This window comes from Meleagris gallopavo, chromosome 7 (assembly GCF_905368555.1).
Source record: "Meleagris gallopavo chromosome 7, MGAL_WU_HG_1.1, whole genome shotgun sequence".
NCBI classification, from domain to species: domain Eukaryota; kingdom Metazoa; phylum Chordata; class Aves; order Galliformes; family Phasianidae; genus Meleagris; species Meleagris gallopavo.
Genome location: NC_139410.1, coordinates 30,093,274 through 30,114,435, shown reverse-complemented (window position 1 = coordinate 30,114,435; position 21,162 = coordinate 30,093,274). Strand labels below are relative to the sequence as shown.

At 40.2% G+C, this 21,162-nt stretch overlaps 3 protein-coding genes across 14 annotated transcripts in view; 1 reads left to right on the top strand and 2 right to left on the bottom strand.

Annotated features, from left to right (window-relative positions):
- Positions 1-14,188, top strand: part of MAP3K19 (mitogen-activated protein kinase kinase kinase 19) — a 36,425-nt gene extending 22,237 nt beyond the window's left edge. The window contains exons 9-10 of one of the 6 annotated variants that reach the window (XR_014884545.1): positions 6,050-6,122; positions 6,207-14,188. The gene's annotated coding sequence lies outside the window, so the exon portion shown is untranslated. Of the gene's footprint in view, positions 1-6,049 lie in introns of all 6 variants that reach the window. The other 5 variants (XM_085228746.1, XM_085228745.1, XM_085228742.1 and 2 more) reach the window with 5 other exon arrangements.
- The window catches only part of CCNT2 (cyclin T2), a 27,831-nt gene extending 7,749 nt beyond the window's left edge, over positions 1-20,082 (bottom strand). Inside the window, exons 1-7 of one of the 3 annotated variants that reach the window (XM_085228762.1) lie at positions 19,713-20,082; positions 19,169-19,250; positions 11,776-11,904; positions 10,692-10,752; positions 9,616-9,678; positions 3,299-3,344; positions 1,808-1,971 (exon numbers count right to left, since the gene is read on the bottom strand). In XM_085228762.1, the coding sequence (XP_085084888.1) occupies positions 1,808-1,971; positions 3,299-3,344; positions 9,616-9,678; positions 10,692-10,752; positions 11,776-11,904; positions 19,169-19,250; positions 19,713-19,990 (823 nt within the window). In that variant the 5' untranslated portion in view covers positions 19,991-20,082. The remainder of the gene's footprint in view (positions 1-1,807; positions 1,972-3,298; positions 3,345-9,615; positions 9,679-10,691; positions 10,753-11,775; positions 11,905-19,168; positions 19,251-19,712) is intronic. The other 2 variants (XM_085228764.1, XM_085228763.1) reach the window with 2 other exon arrangements.
- Positions 20,083-20,783: 701 nt separating this feature from the next.
- The window catches only part of ACMSD (aminocarboxymuconate semialdehyde decarboxylase), a 38,534-nt gene continuing 38,155 nt past the window's right edge, over positions 20,784-21,162 (bottom strand). For all 5 annotated transcript variants that reach the window (XM_085228773.1, XM_085228772.1, XM_010714056.4 and 2 more), the window contains one exon: positions 20,784-20,954. In XM_085228773.1, coding sequence (XP_085084899.1) covers positions 20,892-20,954 — 63 coding nt within the window. In that variant the 3' untranslated portion in view covers positions 20,784-20,891. The remainder of the gene's footprint in view (positions 20,955-21,162) is intronic.

The window sequence follows — 21,162 nt, the reverse complement described above, 5'->3', positions numbered from 1 at the left end:
TATTATGAACTTAAGGAACAACCAGTAGCAGCTCTGAGCTAAATATCAGCCACCCGACTCTCTGAAGCACTATTTTAAACAATAGTTTTGATTTGTGTTCAAAGCAAAGTAGCTGACTGTATTTAGAAGAAAAAACCCTTTGCAAATTGTGTGGCCACAAGAAAGCCTGGGTCTCCATAGCTGTCAGCTTGCACAAAAAAATTACCTTTAATTGAAATTTAATTTTACTCATAAGCTAAAAAAAAATTAGTGACAGAGTAGACCTACTGCAGGGCTGGAAGAACTGGCTTCTCCAGATGCAAGTTAGGGCCACAAAAATGATCCAGGGAATGGAACACCTGTCTTATGAGGACAGGCTGAGAGAGCTGGGGCTCTTCAGCCTGGAGAAGAGAAGGCTGTGAGGTGATCTGATAGCTGCCCTTCAGAATCTAAAGGGGAGCTACAGGAAAGAAGGGGACGGTCTCTTTAGCAGGGTCTGTGGTGACAAAACAAGGGGAAATAGCTTCAAGTTCAGATAGGGTAGGTTTAGGTTAGATGTAAGGAAAAATCTTTTACAGTAAGGGTAATGAGGCACTGGAACAGGTTTACCTAGTGTTGTGGTTGATGCTCTGTCCCTCAAGACTTCGAATGGAAGGCTGGATCAGGCCCTAGGCAACACGATCTAGCTGTAGTATCCCTGCTCACTGCGGGGGAGTTGGACTAGATGGCCCTCAGAGGTCTCTTCCAACTTTTAAGGATTCTACGATACTATGATTCTAAGTTACAAACCAGATTTACTCCAATTGCAGAAGTGCCTCACCAATTTAATCCGCTGTTGAGTCCCTATTACACATATCAGCTCCATAAATGCTCAAGAATTTAGTGGTGTCCATTCGGGGCTTACAGAACATCTTCCAAGATGTTAAAAACCACAGTGATGCCTGCTCACCACACACACATAGCCAACAGCCAGATGAGAAGGCAGGATAGTATTTCAAGCTATAGGTACAACCTGAGGAGCGCTAAGACAGAAGCTTTTGAACTCTCAGCTTCGAGTTCATTCTGGCTTTGTGCTTCACATAGCATCTGCTTAGATTTTCACTTTCAAACAATTTTGTCAGTAAGAAATGAAAACTCAGCAGACATGAAAAGCAAGGCAATGGGGAGCTATGGTGGGCCATATAGCGCCTGCAGACTTCTACCACTCCTCTGAAATGAGTTCTTCCATCTAGATCTACCAGCAAAGATCAAAATATTTGAGAACCCTAGAAACTACCACCTCTATAACAGGCTTTAAATTCAGACTCCGCTGTATTGAATTCAGTTCCTGTCTCTGGAACTTTCTAATCCACAAACTAACAGGATAGCACATTCAAACAAGAGAACACCATTTCTGCAAGTTTGAGATATCACAGGTGATACCAAATTGTTAATATAGAATTACCTTTGTTATTTGGCAATGTTATGTTATGACTTGAGAACAGTTGTCTCAGTGTCAGGGAAACCAGAAATCTGAACACTGATATACATAAGATTATCAGAACTACACAGATTTGCATAGATGTTTGCCTGGTTTCCTTGTTCTGGAAAGCATTTAAAAGCAAAACTCTAACCTGCACCTATGAAAGGTACATGGAAATTCCAGCTCACAAGTTTAAATAAGATGTGTTTCAAAACTGCCTTCCTAAGTTCTTCCCTCTTCTATACCTCTCTCCTATCTGAGGAGTCAGTATGTGAAATCAGTGAAACTTGTTTACAATACTATGCTACTATTTTCACAGCTGCATTAATAAACATTTGCAAGATGTAAAAAGGCAGCATTACTTACCATCTAGTAATTCCAGAGTAACTGAAGGATCTACATATTCCCACCAGTGTTTTCCATCAGTTGATACTGGAATCTCCCAGTTGGACCACTTGCAGGCCAAGTGAATGCACACACAAGCTATCACTGTAGGCTTGTATTGAAGACAGAATGTAGTAAGGTGAAGACTGTTGCACACAAATTTTGTAATGAGGAACCAAAGGAAATCAAACATGTAAAACAGGAAAACCAAACAAATCAGCCATTAACACACAGCTTAAGATCATTTGTCAAACAACAGCACTTAAACAGCAGTTAATGGAACACTTTTTATTCTTAAGATGCTTTACTGCCTTAGTAAAACAAAGGGCAAGGCATTTATCTGACAACGTTTAATTTGCTGTTTCTATAAAAAGACTGGTTAATAGTAAATAAATTCACCAATTATTCTTCTTTACATAAGTACTAGAAAAGAAATTAGTGTAATATGGACAATTAAAATTGTAACTACAGTAAAAGAAAATACAGTTCACTATACAGTCTTTGATTTAGATGATTAGATGAAGATACCCAAAGTTTCACAGAGGCCAAGTGAATTACTTTCGAGCTTAGCTTTCACCATGCCTGAGTTTGCGGTACTTGTGAACTCAACTGTAGCTTCTAGCTGGCAGCAGCACAGAGGCTTTGGTTCAGCTTCACTGCTTCATTGCAGCTTAACAGCTGCTTCAAATACAGAAATCTGCCCACTAAAGAACCACCAAGAAATGTTTGTCTGGAATAACTCTAACCAACTGGTAGATGTTACTTAAATACTAGATAGATCTAGTGTAATTCTAATAAAGTCCAATGCTGTCTTGCAAGAAATAAACTGCAGTCATCACGAAATCAACACTAAAGCCTACTCTCAAATTCTGTCTTTCTACAACAGCCTATCCATACACAATCTCCATCTGGAATCAATTAACTTCAAATTTATGAAGTACTTAAGTTTTAAAACACGTATCTAAGATTAAAGAGCTGTTTCTAAAAGGAAGAACACTGGATTACTTCTAGTCTATTTGAAATGAAAAAAAAAACAACAACCAGATGAAAAGATTTTAGGCCCACTATAACTTTATAAGTTAAGACTGGATCAATATATTTAAAGTTAAAACTGCCATTAACTAGAAGTGTAAACTAAAAATAGTTTTGTACTTACCAAGATCCTCGAATTTCTAGGTTAAGTTTAGCTCTTTGTAATCTTTAGCTGCTATTCAGGCTACCAATTTTAGACTTATGCACTCACAAATCGAGAAAATGTCATCAGAAAGCACCACTACACTTCTCATTGTGCATTTAACCCCTCTGTGCCATCAAGCCCTTGTACAATACACCGCACTGCAAACAGAAAGGTACCACCACTGTAGATGGCCCAGTCTCCTGTTGCAACAAGGGTAAGACACGTGTAGGGGGCCCTGCAGTAAAGGAAGCTATAGTGTGCTACAACAGTGCAACAAAGAGGTTCAGGATAACAACCTGTTGGTAGCCATGAAATAGGATGTCTGTGCCAAATCCTTGCTTGCTGTAAGAAAAAGAAAAACAAAGCGATTAAGGATCTATGCTAACTTATCAGGTTCATTTCAAAATTAAAAGTTTTACCTTCCAAAAGCACCATTTACTATTTTCACAGAACTAATTTGAATTTAACTAGCTAGCCTTTAAACTCTTTCCATGGTACAGAAGTGTCCATTACGTTCAGTAACTGGAGATGGACCAGATCTTTGGTCCACTGACTCTCCCTTCACTCAGCCCACAGAACCGTTTCCCTTTCCTTATCTACCCCACTAAAGCCTCATACATGAAAGCACTCTTCTAGAAATACTTGACTCCCTCCCCCCACCCAAACAGTGGACTGCAGCAAGGCAGTCTATAAAAACCAATCACTACAATGCAAGTTCTGCTCTTTGAGAGGAACATGACAGTATGGCTGGAGAACCCACCTCCCCCCATAAAACTGTAACCACATTTCTCCCCCAGAACCTCACAACACAGCTCCCAAGCTAGATGGTTAGAAAAACAAGTTTTCTGCTCCCTCTAATTAAGAGCACAGTACTCATATCATTTTGTTCCACACTTGTTAAACCTGTGTCAAAGCTTCTGATAAGTAGTAAGTAGTAAACAACTGCAATTTGTCAGAAAAAAATATGCAAGAGACTGCAACATACCACAAACAAAAAGCCAATGACTTACACTGTTACAACCATCTAGCATTGACCCCTACCAGTGAAACCCCAGTGATCCTCACTCAAGTAAAAGAACTTACTGTAACATGTACATAATGGGATAGCTGGGCACAATGGTATTAACTGAAGATTGAATGCAGCCTTCATTGAATTCTTATTTTGACGCTATCACTTGAAATCAGTGCTACCTGCAGAAAGTGTATTGTTGAATTTTATGTCAAAGGGTATACTGTCACAAAACTTTATTTTAAATGATCTTTCGATTAAATTTGAGAAATACTGCAGTGGCCTTTAACATTTAATTTAAAAAAAAAAAGTGTATTAAAATCATGATTTAGCTATTTTTAATGATTGCCAAAGAGTATAAATCAGGTTTGTCTTCATGCTATGCAGATAGACGGTGCCATAATCTGAAAATAACATGGAAGGAACAAGGTAACAGGATCCATTCCTGCATACAAATTCTGCTAATCCATAATAATCAAAAGGCGAGCTACGTGACAGGGTTATACTGTAATTAGTTTGCAAACTATAATGGTAGTTGTATGCCAGATAACCATGGAGTTCAACCTTTTCCACTCCCTCTCATAAAAAAAAAAGTACAAGACAGTATTACCGAAAAGAAAAACTAAAATGGGATCATAAAAACAAATGAAAACACAGAATGGTTCAACAAGACTGAAACTGATGTCTTGCTCTTCGTTTTTCAAAGTAATGTTTGAAGGACTTTCAATAATTTATACATTCTGTACAGCTACAGCATGTTGTAATTAAGGGACTGGACCAAGAAGCATCTCTACTCTCAGTGAAATGGCACTTTCAAAAAAAGAAGAAAAGCAGATGCCAGAAAACTTCTATTTAACATCAGCTTGAAAGTTGAGTAAATCAAAACACATACCTGGAAGAAAAAAATCACATCTTGAAACAAACATTTTTAGCCTCAATAAAAAAAATTATGTGATAAATACCTTACCTACACTACAAGCAGTATCATACTTGTTTCAATGGATTTACAGCTAAATAACCAACACTGCCAAAATCAGAAGAAAGTTCAGCTCAATAATTAAAAGTTTCTGTAAAGACAAGGCACAATTGAAAACAACTGTCCCAAACTCTTACATTTAGAGCAGTTCTTCTTCAGTAGAGTCTGCCCACTAAAATTAAAGCTAATAAATCCTGGTTCCTATATTTCCTTTATAGCAAAGTACAGGAAAGTTCATTTCCGAAATCATATTATTAAGTACAGAGATTAAAACAAGCCAGAACAGCTTGCCTGTTACAACTTGTAAGATGTAGGACAGATGACTGATATCAGATGTTAATAATCAGTTTCATATTTTTTCATTCAGGAGTGATTTAAAAAACCTACCCTGTCTCACTGCTACAGAAGCAACTGTAAGGCAGGGGATTACTTAATCAAGATTTTGAAACAGGGCCGGCTGTCTGATACAACTCCCAAAAGGCTACTGATTCCAAGCAATTCCCAATGTGAAGCAAAAATGCTTTTTATTGGACATGGTCACACAGATAAACTGATGCAACTCCAAGATATTCTCATTCTTATCTTCAACACTAAGTTACCTCTGATCTTGACATAATCATGAAAATGCAATTGCCAAGTTACCCTTTGGAGCACAGTGGCTGGCTCTGCCTGGAACCCTGAGAAAGCATGCAAGCATCCCCAGAAAAAAAAAAAAAGACCAGGGATAAGTCAATCAATATCAGAAGACTCGAAGGCTGCTGAAATAGTTGTGAAGGAAAAAGAAAAGCCACAGGCCTCTGAATGGAGCTGTTGGCAGACACTTGTTTTATCTAAAAAGGACTGGAGAAGGCCATAGCATAGATCTTCAGGTCTGATCAGTCCTGGCAGCTTTGAATTTTTTGGAAGCTGCTAAACCTTGTGAACAGGCCTGTAAAAGACTTAGGTGAAAGTTCAGAATGTAAAAGTTGCCTGTAGCATGGCTTGAGTACAGCTGGCATCTAAGACTTTTTCCACACCACTGCACTAAGATCTAAGTTGTCCTCAAATTGATCTCTTCTGCAGACTTCATAAGCCTGACTTAACCCCACTATGGTATGTTTGAAGAACTTGACAGTGCAATTTCCACAGATGACTGGTAAGGATCATGAGTGTTCAAGATACCTTATAACCTGCAGAATAGTGAGAACAATCTTAGAAATTCTTGTGATTTCATTTTCAGTTCCAAAAGAAGGTTGTGTACCAACCAACACACAAGAAAGGAGCGATGGAAGACTTCCCAAGATGAAGATAAGGAGATAGATTTTTTCCTTTCAAGCTTCACCAGATGCAGCTAAGAAGAGACTGTGTGTGCACCAGAGCTTAAGAGGACATTGTGATGTCTTGGCTCTAGGGCAGTTTCACTGCTCAACTAGAATTCAAGCCAGTGAAGGTAGTTTGGCACCAGGAACAAAATATTTGCTTTTATTTTTCTTCCCTTTCTCTCTTCATCATTGGAGCATCCTTGGAGTGGGCACTGAAGCTTGCCTTTATGGATCCACTGCCCCAGATTCCTTAGACCTTTGAGATCCTAAGGAATGATGGTCCTGTCTCCTCTTCTCGGTCTCTTGATACTGAGGAAGAATGGTGCAGAAAACAGACTGAGCCCACACTCATCCTTGACTACTATACTGACTAAACTATAAAGATGGAACAATTTTATGAACCCATGAAACTCTGAAAACAAGAATGAATAATATCTTACACCTAAACATCCTGAGTCAATATATACAAACACACACACACACACACACACACACACACACACTCTCCCAGTCACCCCTTACCAACAATAATCTATTTTGTCTACTATGACTTTCAGAAGGGTTTCAATCTCGAGATGAATTAAACTTTTCCTTTAGTGGTAAGTTCAAGCAGATAAAGTTTATTAGCACCAGTTCCCACTTAATAGATCAGCTTCCAATAGTTTTTTTTTTTCCCCATCTGGGGGGGTCTTCTGACAAAGGACTTTGCTGGAACTTTTGAACCTCGTTTTTTAAAGGAAATATCTTGCAGATTTACACAGGTAACAGTGAGAGCATGAAGCATACCACTCTGGATGGAAGATAAAAAGAAGTGATAGAGGGAATCAAGCATCTTCTTAGCTCCTTCATTAAGGAGCTTCATTCATTCATTCATTCAAGGAACTGTTGGATTGTTCAAGGATTGGTTGGATTTTGTATTGAGAGACATGGTTTTGTGAGTAGTATTGGTGATAGGTGGATAGTTGGACTGGATGATCTTGAAGGTCTTTTCCAACCTTGGTGATTGTGATTAAATGTAAGTTTTAGCCAGCTTTTCTGAGGGAGCAGAGCATTTTCTCCTGATATGATAAATTCAGTACACGTGTTGAGCCAAAAAGCCTTGTTAAATCACTAAGAACTTGTTAAGTCCTCAGCTAATTCTGCACCCTCTGATAGTTAAACAATCAGCCAAATTATCTTCTCTTTCCTCTCCCCTCAAAGATACTGTTGAAGCTTTTGATCGTAATAATCCTGGATGAATTAATCTCCTTTAATGTAAGATGAGCTTACTTTCCCTTCTGGAATAATTACCAGAACCACATGAAGTAAACCTACATTGCTTTAACTTCTCAATCAATCTCTTCAGCACTGAGGGCTTACCACAGGCAATGGTTTTCAGTATACATTGAAAGCTTCAGGAATAGATATCCAAGTCTAGAACCTATCTCCATTAAAGCAACACTATCCAAGAAGTAGATGTTAAGAGAGAAAACTCACATCACAGTATCTCTGCCAGAAATCCATCTTTATCCACTCAATACAAACAGCAAAGATTCCACAGTAATTATTCTCAATTAACTTTCAAGCATCACTACATTCTTCATATTTCATGTTTTAAATTTACAGATTTTTGCCATGTTTTAAAAATTAGGTATTCAAGTCTCGTGTTCACCACCCATACTACCCCTAGGGGGGGGATATGCTAACAAGAACTCTATTTATGTATGTACACACACTAAGCAGCACACCTACCCAGCTCAGTAGCTTTTCAAGCAACAATTGTATTAAATTCACCTTGCACCAGTTCTTGAGGCATGCAGACTTCTAGCCCTCAGTGAAGTCTTCAGATTTCAAAATTTCATATAATTTTGAATTTTAAATACTTTGTTAAACTGCACTGATATTAAATACTAGCTTTAAATTTTTAAGTTTTAATCATAACATGTACCTTCAGTGCACAAACTATGTTAGTACACAAAAGGAGCAGACAGCACACACAGAAAACAGCTGAACTGTAGAGCAGTATCTACTCCTGACTAAAGGAAATGAAGTTTACATAACAGTATGACTGCAAGCTTCCACCAGACACACGCACGAATGTGGAAGTCCTGAACTATTCACACTACTGCTTATCACCTCCTTCCTGCTCCCTCCAGACACTGAGATGAAGTGCAGAGGCTCACACATATCAATGGAGCGTGCTTACATTTGTTGACCAACAGCTAAGAAAACTCAAGGCAAAACCTTACAGAGCTGCTGATGCAATCTATTAAGACACTTGCTGCACTTATACACTGAGTCACAATCAAATCTGGACAGAAAGCAAAGAATGCTCTCATGGCAAAGATTGCAATAAAGCTACTTCATATGCAAATAAGCTACATACAACACCAGCTCTCCTCAAATTCTAGTAAGCTACTTCAAAGTGAGAAAGAAGCTTTTTTTCCCCCTTCAAACAACAACCATACTTCTAGAATTACTACAAAACAGACCTAAGTCAACATGGTTATGTTGTACCTACCCTTCTGATATTTCATAGGGAGAGGAAGACCTTTGAAGAACTTAAACTTAGCTATTCTTCACTGAGACAACAGTTAATGACTAAAGGTCAGCAACTACAGTCTAATCATTTCCAAGCATTTCTTAAATTAAGGGACATATTTTAAAGCAAAAAGCCTATTTTATGAGCCTTTTCAATTGATTCCCCAATACCCATCATCCCTTATCTTATGATAAGAGATTTTTTTTTTTTTTTAAATCTGAAGGAAACAGACTTAGGAATTAAACACGTGTCAAAGCTCAACAAAAATATTGAAAAGATTTCTAGCTAGAGTCTCATTCATGAGCTGCATGCAAGTTAGAGGATGCATAAAAGAAAAGGTTAGGAGTTTGTTACCACCTAATCCAAATTAGTACACTACTTTAGAAAAACAATTAGTCACATCATTAAGTATTTGCATGTGATAGCAGACTTGGTATGTACTTTGTATATCCCACAGCTTGTGAGGTTTGCTAAGGTTGAAAGCTAGCGTTAGCCATTATTTAACACAAACTGTAAAACTACTTCAGAGTGAAAATCAACCCAGAATTTAGACTTCAACTAACAACTGCTTTATAATTTGAAAAGACATGGAACAGATCACTCAATCAAATTTAATAAGTAAGCAAAAAATTCATAAAGGACAGAGAAGTGGACTCTTCAAACTCTAAATGTTAAGAGCAGGCTTTTAGGAACTAGCTTTAAACAAACTTTGGACAACATAGTAGATCGTATTACACAAATAACATCTTCAAATTACACTATAAAGGCAAAAAAAAAGCTTACACAAGGGGATATAAGCCACTGACCTCTCACTAATTGCGTGCATTTCACAACATCTGTGTGCGGATGTTCAATGGTAATCTCAAAACCTTAAGAGTTAAGAACATATTTTAGAACAACACATTTTCATCTGTAAAATACACAGAAAACTCTTCCTTTTCCTAAAGACCTAATACTTGCTAAACCTTCCCAACACAGATCACAGAACACTCTAAGTACCTTCTATTCTGCATGCTTTCATATTTTTGATGGTAAACAGTAGAGCCCTTCAAAGATCAACATTCCTGCATTACTCTCAAGTTCTGTATAGCATCTGTGAAGCTACTATATTTTTAAAGAACGACATAAGAACAGTTTCCAGAACATCTGTAAGTCAGTACAAGCTGTATCACGGCCACTGAAGTGTGTGCACATGCATGCACTTTATTCAATCATTTCTGGACTAACAGATGTGTTGCATCCATGAGATCACCAACTAAGACAACTTTAGGCCAGTCACTCCAGAAAGCTATCTTTGTTTATAAAGCTATTTTAAAAAATGGGTCACTACTATATATATATATATATTTTTTTTTTTTTAAACACACTCGGTGGTATTTAAGTCAGTGTTCTCAAGCCTGCTAGCTTTGTCTTTATTGACATCACTTTAAAGACAAAACAATTTCTTATCATGATTCTGGAATTACCTGAATCCATTAAACAGTAACAATAGACGTTTTGATGTTCAGAGGCAGTAACCCTACTCAATCACATTTTTCTATTAAAGACAAAATGGGGAAGAACATTTGGCATGAAGCTTTACCATTTGCTTCAGAACACACACAGCCAACTTAGTACATGCTACCTCATGTAAAGAAACATCAACACCAATACTATTATTCTGACGGGTATACTTCTTTACTCCAAACTGTCCAAAACATTTGAGAAGTACTGGTATAACATTTTTCTCATGAGCACAATATGCAACTAGACTCACAAGTTACATACAAAAACTAGTGAAATTTTAGTATACTAGCAGTGCATCAAAAAAAACTCTGCTACCTGGGTCCCATTACTGGTTCATGAGAAGCTGGCCGCACAAAAGGTATTTAGGAAGACATACCTAAAGTTTGAAGCATTATTGTTTCAAGTATAACCAGCTCTTGAGCTTGCTGAAGATATGCCTGAAACAAACAAGCAAACACGTCAAGACACAGGTATTTATTGTCTCGATATTTCAATTATACACTTCCTTTTTAACTAATAGGTATGATCAATATAAATTAAAGACCACTACCCGTGCCACAGAGCACTGACAATTCAGAATGCTTTGCTGTATCTATTAGTATGTTCTTGCAAATTTAGTTATACCAGCTTAACCACCCCATCACAGTAAAGTTTCTTTACCCTGGATTTGATACTTCTAGCAGAATTTTTTTTTGGAGAGTGGGGAACGTTGGACACATTGTGGAGGCTTGCCAATGCAAACTAACTCAAGTATCTCTAAGGAGGCTATGACAAGTACATTAAAATACAGCTGGACATACCCAACCAGCCTTCATCTGGGCTCAAATATATATCTAATACAGCTCCGTGCGTCACTTCAAGAACTGGGAGCACGGCAAATAGTTTTGATTGTCAGTTCAGATCCAGCAGGGTGTAACTACCTCAGCCTGATCATTATGCAGAGTAACTGATGCATTTCCACCTTACTTCCTCATACACGTGGTTCTAAGGAGCATCATGAAAAGAAATAAAATTAAGCGAGAGCTGCACAAAGTCTGGCAAATGCAAGGAAGACCAAATGTACAGCAGAGATGACAACTGTATGACATCCCTTAAAACACAGTGTAGAAAACGGTACACAGTAAGCCTCAGATTAAGTATTTCTTTGTCAGCACCTTGAACTCTACATGAAGCATGAGACTTATAGAACCACGCGTGAAACCTATTTAATGTCTTCTGTAGACTCCTACTATACCAGTCTTAGCAATAATGCAAGTTCAAGGAGGAGCAATCTCTCCAACTGTCATAACTCAAATATGCCAGTGCTGAATTAGCTTTATTAAGTAATACAAGAGATCTGTATTAATAGTTCAAACGAGTTTTTTCTCATTTGTAGATAGCAATAATCCAGTCAAGACAACGCAGCAGCTCATGAGACAAAGCATCATCTGATTATCTTTAAAACCATGACTTTGACCTACATCACACTTTGTATCCAGTTGTGGCTCATGAGGATGAAGACACGCATTTACTACTTTAATAACATGTTCGAGCTTCCGTGGCTGTTCTTCCACTTTTGCAGCCAAGAACAATGCCGTAGGAGATATAATCTGAAGAAGAAAAACATGTATACTTTTTACAAATAGGACTTAAATTTTCAGTGGAGAATGTAAGCTAATAATTAGAAAAGGTTTAGAAGTTGAATTATTTGTTTTTAAGCAGTTCCAAAGTCACAAGATGGTAAAAGTAACTCATCATGCTTTAATCTGTAAGTGATGCAATCTTCCCAGCAGCATGTGAAAGGAGCAGCATAAAAGCTAAGTTGCATTATATTAACTAAGTTTTCCAGGTCAACCTAATTCTAGCTCAACATAAAATAGATTTAGTCCAGTAGATTTAGTCACACCAGAACACACTTTTCAAACTAAATACACTTGATGAGAAAGTTCATCTAAGTTCCAGCACAGTAATGAGCTATCACAGCACTTTTTCAATAATAGTCAAAAAAAGCTCATGAACTATAGGTTATACAAATACAAGTATAGTAAGCATAACATCACAGCGCAGCCACTGATTAAACAAAGAATTTTACTCCCAGAAATTTTACTACATACTCAGCTGTATCTGGAGGGCAAAGCACAAAGACTCACAAAACACCAGTTATATCAAGTGTTAGCAAAGACAAGTTACAAATGAAGATAAAATTTTATAGAACTCTAGGTATTGTAAGTTGGCAGCAAACCACCAGTTCACAGTTCCATATCACTTACAATGAAATGGAGTTTTCATGCCTAGCTGCCAGCTATAATAACTGATTTGTACACAAATATGGCTAACCACAAATGACTTAAAAGAATGAGGGTCCTCATCATATGCAAAGGTTGCCCACATTAAATTCCAATTAAAATGATGGCAGAAATCTTTGTGTAGATATCAGCAGATTAGATTAGTTAAAATTAAGCATTTATTCAGTAATTCAAAAATAGCTGCTTGATGAGCGTTTAATTAATGCACAGTGCTCATAGAGCAAGTATTGGATTTCTATTTAATCACTCCATAAAACTAGAACTGAATGAGTTGAACTGTAGTCATACTTCCCCCTACATTTTTTCTTTGTAAGTAGCCCTTTGTTATGCCAAAATGAAACATTTGTTCAAAAAACCTCCCAATATATGAAGGACTGCAATGAGCTAATCAGAATGGAACATGTAGTAATTACCTGTAACATTTAAGGAGGCAAAAAGTACTCCCCTGATATATTTGAAAGTTCCTCAAATCCCTCTGAAATGTCCACTCGGATCTTAAGTAAAATTTGTAAGTTGGCAGACTAAGGAAAAATTGACACCCTAAGAACAGAAGACGAGGTACCCTTTGAGGCACAGAAGTGTGTCAACCAAAAAACCTAATACTCTTAAAAAAAAATCTAATAAAATCCACAAACAAGCAAAACAAAAAGTCACAGAGCAAATTCTTTCACAACTGAGACAAAACTCCATTTTCAAGAAACTTGTAACCTAACCTTTACAAATGAATGAAAAAAAGTCTGATGCCAAGCAGTACTGAGCAAAGGCACATTAACACTCTGATTTAAGATCCTGACTGTTTCTGAGTAATTTATATCCACATTGTTTGAAATAAAGACATGAAATTCTGGAAGAAATTCCCTTTCCTAGGACATACTAAATAACATATGCCTTAGTTAAGCCAGGGGACAAACCTTTAAATACAACATGCAGCTCCTACAACAGGGCCAGCCTAATAACAAGGATTATGGTCTCAGAAACAATCCTGACCCAAATTAGCAGAGGCCCAGCTATCCACAGAAACCCAAACTGCTGAGAAGGAAATTGGAAATAGTTAATAATAGAGTTGTAAAGAAACAAGCTTGACAGCACACTGAACAAACATGACAAGGTATTCATGAGGACACCAGGCAGACTAACAGGCTCCATTTTTTAACTCAGTGAAAAGACAGACAATGAAGTAGACTTCGATGGACTGAAACCTGAAACTGCCATGGAAAGAACTCAGCACAGTAGAGTCACTGAGAAAGAAAAAAACCAAGTATGTGTATATGGAATCAGAAACAGGCTGGACAGTGGGAAGAAGCTTCAAAAGAAAATTCCCAGCTTTTCATGATGGTATTTTTTTGTTTTTAAACCAGACATTTGCAGCAGTGCCTTACAGCTGGGGTGAAGAACAGCAGAAGCTGATTTTGCCTACACAGCCAGCAAAAAGCAATTGCACTGTTGTTCCCTTGCTCCTGCCTTGCCATCCTCTCCAAGGATAACATTGTCCCTTGTTCTGGGGTTCAGGTCTTCATTTTTCTAGCTTTGCATAGAAGTTTAATTTAAATATATCCTAATAAAAAGTCTATTTCTACACAATCGGAAATTTCCAAATTTACTTTTTTGAAAAATGCAACTACTAGGAATTATTATGGAAATATTAACATTTCAGAGACATTCTTGAACCAAACCACCAAGACCTACACAACTAAGTTATCAACAAATTCTCAGTCAATATTATTTTATGTCTGACTATTATTTTACGTCTGACTTCATTCCAAAGAAGCCCAGCACTCATCAGGGTGACTTCAGGATACTTTGTAATTTACCAAGAGGTGTCACTTCTAGTCAGGAAGCCTCCTTACCAGAACCTTACACAAAATGGTTCTGCAGGCTGATAAAAGTCAACCTGATTAACGGGTATTTAGCTCTGGTTCATCAGAAATCTACACACGCTACAGTTATCTACTTACTTAAAGGAAGTGTTGGCTTCTGGCCAAAGAGTTTCAGGTCTTTGTCTTGGCTAGTACTAGGGTTCACTTTCCCAGTTTGGAGTAGGTCAGTACTTTTGAATCCCTTGATTTGAGGAAAACAAAACCCTTATAAAGTTTTGGACTTGGCATGCACAGTCTTCAGTGAAGAACACATAGCCTTCTAAGTACCTAACTTCAAAATTACTCATTCAGCTTTCATTCACTTTTAACTCTTAGAAGTGGCAGAAAAGGTATTAAAGACAGATTTGACAAAGCTGTAAGATTCTTATACACAAGCATCCCCATTTGATATGAAGCCAAATAACTTCAGTAAATTATCACGTAATCAAAATATGTAAGATTTGAGCAACATCTTCATTTGTGAAGTTACATCCCACATTCCTGCTAGCTCAGAGAATCAGAACCCAAGTGCCAAGGAAATAAAAACACAAAACATACAAGCCTCATTATTATGACAGCCAAGGGGCATTACACAAGCAAGTTTTATTGGTAGAAGTGGTACAAGTCCTTTTTCACAATAAATAGTACAAGACATCTTGAAAAGACAGTACTGCTACAAGGAAGACATTTGGAATCATCTCAGAATACATCTCCAGTGGGCACACAGTTTTTTTTAAGAACTCCCTTTTCCTTTCCACATCAATATTACCATGTGTTTAAACTTTATGTATTGTAGTTAAGACAATGAATGGTTCCAGTTTATGAGTCTATGACAGAGCTGCAAGTACCACTCTAAATGCTGAGAGTTTTCACTTTTTTTTTTTTTTAAATCATTACTACCAGCAGCTTGTATTCCATAAAAAGAACTAATATATTAAAATGTAAGAGTAAAAACAACTCAAGTGCTCAAAAACAGCCTCTCTAAAGTTTGGCTTGTATTATGAAAGTTCTGAGAACTTGCACAGCTGCGAAATCAATTATTTAATATTGCAGTTTGGATAGGGGACAAAAAACAGGAATGGAACAGAGGAATGGGAAATAAAGAACCCCCCAACCCCTGCACACTCAACCACCTACCTTGCACTTCAGGAAAAATTCCTTCAGTAGTCTCTCTTTGGGCACTTTACTATGTCCCACTGCGTGGTACAAAAAAAACTTGACATCATCAACTAGTTGTTTGGTATTCCACATGGCATTTAAGGATTAGATTTAAAAATACAACTATCATTGGATGCCTTACCTCTCATCTCCAGCATACCACAGATTCTTCCCCCTTCTGTTCTTGAAATCACAGTGTACCGAATAATATGCTTCTATAAGTGGCATTTGCTATATAGCATCAGATAAAGTACTACAGGAAAATTAAAAATCTTCTGTAAATGCTATTTAAGATGTTTTAAGGTATCACTGTAACCGGCTCGTACTTTCTATACAAGCCAGCAAACTCTCCCACTGCCTGATCTTAGCACTGACTACATTTATGCTCAGCAAACCAAAGTTGATACACCCCAGTCATTGCCAACAGAATAATTTGTACTGCTGCTGAGAAGATTCATACTGAAATGCAATTTGCATGGCTAGATTAGTAGCTAGTAGCACACCCATTTCTGTTTACCAGCTTCAACCAAGTTTCTACCATGCGGCTGGAGCACATCAACTGTGCAAGGTTTCACCCTGCTGTGCATTCCTTACTTGATGCTGGAATCATTGTAACTGAAAGTATATTCTTTGAAGATAAACAATAGTACTTGAAAAGTGACTTGCTAACCCACAGCAATTCTCTAGAAACATGGACTTTGGGGCAGTAAATGCAATATATTCAAAACAGACTGGCCACATTGCTATGTCCCACCCCTGTGGGGCTAATGAATGAAAACACTTGTTAATTCTGCTCCCTACTCACAGACAATTCTCAAAATCCTGAAAGCATGCAGAATTATTAAACAATAATTTATTATATTTAGGAAAAAACAACAGAATTAGCACAACACCTATTCAGTCAATTACCTTCCATTACAAAACTTGTTTATTAAAACAATGAAGTGCATATGACATATTACATGTGTATCCGCATAACCCCACAATCATACATAACATAAACACTCCAGTATTTATTACTCAGTGAACAACATTAACCTACCAACAAAGCAAGAAACAGTCTAAATTTCATTCACTGGCAGATCATAAATTCCAACCAGTGGCTGCCTACATTCCTATCCTCTGCCTTCCTTCTTTCCACAGATAAATATCACTACATGCGCACATGAAGAAACATAACTGATTCCCTCCATAGACCATTTTAGCTTGGTCTCAGCTTCAAGACTGACAGTACTTTATTACTTAACTCCCAAGGAGATTTGTTTCTTCTTGCAGCAGATAAACACTGTTAACTTTTTCAGCTTGCCAAGTATCTGGAGATTTGATATTAAGTATTTATTACAGACCCTGGCGTTTGCTTTCTCTACAGAGAACTTGCCAGATGGTATGGCAATAAGAATTTTAAAAGCAGCTCATGTTGAGACCACCCCTTTCTCCCTAGAAGAATAGCAAAAAAAAAAAATCTAAGTTATCCATCAACACACACAGAAAGCTACTGTCTGGCCTAATTAAGAACTAGAGAAAGTTATCCAACAGGAACCAGTATTTCCCCGTGCTAACTTACAGTGTACTAACTTTTAACTTTCACTTGAATACTGTTACCTGAGATTACACGTAACAATACAGTTTCTTCTCTAACATCTGGAGCTCCAATGGCATTCAGCCATTTCACAGCTTACTTGTGAACTTTAAGTCTCACAAATATATCCTAAAGCTTGCTTTTCATAAGGAGGGCACTATGTATCCAAGTAGCACCGTGCTTCCAGTTCCAAGTGACCTGGCATGTTCTAGTATCTGGTGAAAACCAGAACACAGCAGCCAAAGCTTCTTGCTACATAAGTCTATCCTCAACTACTAGCTGGGAGGGCAAGCACTAATCCAGCAGGCGGTGTGTGAGAACACAAGCCCTTGCTGGGGCACCTCTCCATTCCAAGCAACTACCTAGTTTACCAAGTCCACAAACAGCCACAGAAGGCTCTGAATGCAGCACCAGCTCCAGGTTACTGCTCCACTGGTAGCACCATACACAGAGGCAGAGAAGGACAGGACAAGTGTTTTACTGCCTTCCCTTGATTAATTGAGAAACACTTCTAAAGGACATACTGATCCTTAAGGTCCCTTCCAACCCAAACCAGCCTATGATTCCATGACATTTAATTACAAAGCCTGTTGGAACTTATTTGCATGTGTGCTATTCTTGGTCTAAAATTAGAAAGCAGTTCTAGGAAAATACCTTTTGACTGGTACATACATCAGTTCAACAGATACCTCTCTATCATTACATGAGCAAAACGTATCGCATGTTTCTTCCTGTTCAAGTTTCTCAGACTGATGGAAGCTTATCTGAGGTTGTCCTTACAGGCTTAGCTATTATCCCCAAGACCTGTAACACTACAGTCTTGATGCCAAGCCTGCTGCAGGAGTCTGAATTTACCAAAAGCTTTGCACAAAAATAATTCCATACCTTTCTGAAGTGCATCTACAGCCTGATACACATGCCTTGCTCAGTAAACACCAAATAAGACACCCATGTGCTTAGCCAGTAATGACAGAAATGCAACATCAGACAAAGGATACCACTGTAACCTACTGTGATCGCTACCTGCCCACATTGCAGACAGTGCCAAGTTTGCAACGTTCTACCTCTGGGTAGATCAAGGTCTTCTCTGGCCTAATATCTGTCACACTCTGCATTTATTTCTTTTATAAAAAGAAGGCAAGGTCTGAGGAAAACCATCCTCATCTCTTGAAGACCTCCCAGTATCGCCATTTACTGTTCTTGCAAAATCAGTACTAAGTCTTTAAAAAAAAAAAAAAGAAAAACCAACACAAGAGAAGTTATGAAAGAAACCTAGAATACTATACTATTTTTTCTGATATCTGCATCTGATACTCAGGATGTAAACAAATCTTTAAGTCTTCAAAACAGTATCTTAAATTCGATAGTTGCTTAAAGAAAAACACCCCACAAAAACAGTATTTTTCCTGAAGAATTCTGTTCTTCATAGCACACACAAGTATTCAAACTCAGCATGCTTACTTCATTAGCTCAAACAGGACAGTCAACGTTTTCTTATGAACTCAGATTTTTCTTGTCTAACACAACTTATCGTCAAACTACTTTAAGACAGAAGTGGCAAAGCGCACTTATATCAGTTTTCAAGAACAGAAACACAACCCCTGCAGACCCACGTATAACCGTATCACAGCTGCCAGACGCAGCACGCCAGCACTGCCACTCCATTCACTAACAGCACTCCTACCAGCACCAGCCAGATTCACACCGCCGAGTGCATCCTGCACACACGTGAGGTGTCTGCTGATGGTGCCTATTGTTGTTAATTTTGGTGGCAGAAGACAAAAACATAATTGCTACTTGATCAAGTAACTCGGACCTGAAGAGGAATGATCGCTACCGGACCTAAAGCACTGACACAAAGCCAGAATGCCTACAAACACACCCAGCTCCACAACCCAGCCCAGGAATGGAGCACGTGTCAGCTGCACCGCCGAAATTACGTTCATGTGATTACCGCATATAAAACCATACTTACATTCCGATTAAATTTCGTGAAGGAGTGATGCATATAAAACCTGTGCATGTAAACAATCGCGGTGTTTATCGTCAGCTGAGATCTGGAGCACCGAATGAAGGAAGCAGCAACGATAACAAACGAAGATACTGTTTCTACACGCTGCCTTCAGCCGAGCCATCCGGGCACGGCAGCCGGCCCGGAGCCCCCCCAAGCGGGCGGGCAGCAGCGCGGAGCGGGGAGCGCCGCAGCACGAGCACAGCGGTGAGGGGAGAGCGGCACGAACCGCCGGCTCGAGGGCCGCCGTTCAACTCGGGCACCTCGCTACCGGATCCCAGCCTTCGCTCCGCTTTGTTCGAAGCCCGAAGCGACACTCAGAGCCCCGCGAGGCCGCGCCGACAAAGCTCGGCCCCTCCTCCCGCCGTGTTCCCGGGCCCGACCCCCGGCAGCGGGCAGCTCCCGCGGCTCCCGCACACGTGCGAGAAGGCCCGCCCGGCGGACAGCGGCGGCTCGCGGGCCCCGGCCCGGCCCTTCCCTCCCCGCCCGGCCCCCGCCGCTCGGATACACGTTGAGGCGCTGGCCCATGTCTTGAATGAGGTTGGCCGCCTGCTGCCGGTACGAGAGCTCCTTGTCAGCCTCCACGCCGCAGCGCCGCGATGGCGTGTTCTCCAGCTGCTCGCGGCTGAAGAACCAGCGCGAGGCCGCCGAGGAGCCGCCGCCGCCCCGTGCCGAGGTGCCCGCTCCTGAGCCCGCCGCCGCCATGACACTTCCTTCCCCTCCTCCTCCTGCGGCCCCGCCCGCCGGCGGCGGCGCCGCGCCCGCTTCTTCCCCTCCGCCCTCCATGGCAGCTCTCGCGAGATAGGACGGCCCGCCGCCTATCTACTCTCGACCATAGAGTCCGGCAGCGCCGCGGCAAGAGCGTCGCCACGTTCGTGCGCGTTTGAGCGGTGGAGCGTCACGTGGTCTGCGGGAAATCATGGCTCCACACGACACGTGACGCGCGTAGGCCGACCCGCCAAGTGCGGCAGCAGCAACAGCTACGCAATCTCCGCAGCTGGCCCCTGCTAAAGAACTAGCACTCTCTAGACTACGGAAATGACGTAGGCCCGCCCCTCTTCGCTGCTCTCTGCCCGGCGCTGATTGGCTCTGCCTCCCCTCGCGCTCTCCGCCTGCCGTCGGTCGGCTCGCGCCGTGTGAGCGCGGGAACGTGAGGGGGCACGTGGGAGGGAGGGGAGAGCGGCGGGATAGTCGGGGCCGGCAGCCCGCAGAGTTACGTGTGCAGCGGTCGGCGGGTGTACCGAACGGACATTCTGCAGTGCACCGAGATAGTCCCAGTAGCGCTTGGGATCGCGGAGTCAGTCAGTGTCCGGGGAACAGACAGGTACTGCTCAGTGCTGGGGGCTCCGGGAGAACGTGAAGGGTGAATTACGCTGGATTAAAGTGTATGGAGAAATCTTATTTTCCTAAGTGCATTTAAGTGTCTGTGAAAGTCAGTGCGCTACAGGAATGAGACAGTTGCCATTCCCTTCCTCTGGCACTGAATTAAGGCGTAATCTAATAACGCAGATAGGGAGCTCAGAGCTCCGTCCTCAGACGCACGGAAACAGCGCGGCTGTGCGCGGGAAATAAGGGCGCGTAACGGCTGTTCGGCTTTATTCCCACAGCCCCGACGCGCGGGAGAGTCGAGGCATGCCTGAGAATTCAGTGCCATTTCTGAAGCTCGGCTTCTGCTGGATCTTCGGCATTATTCAAATTGCTTTCTGCTAAGACCCAAAAATTCCAGAGCGTTGCCGGCCTTGAGCTTATCCTGTAAAAACAAAACACTCTGTATGTTTGTGTGCGCTCGCTCGGACGGGCAGGCAGATGTCTGCGTCCCCAGGCTTTTAGCCGTGCTCTACAGCGCCCTCGTGAGCTGTGGTAGAAGAACCGAGTGCCTCTTTCAGCCCTTGGAGAAATCTCTGTGCTTTTTTTTTTTTTTTTTTTTTCAGGTCTAGAATCAGAGACTTCAAAATGAA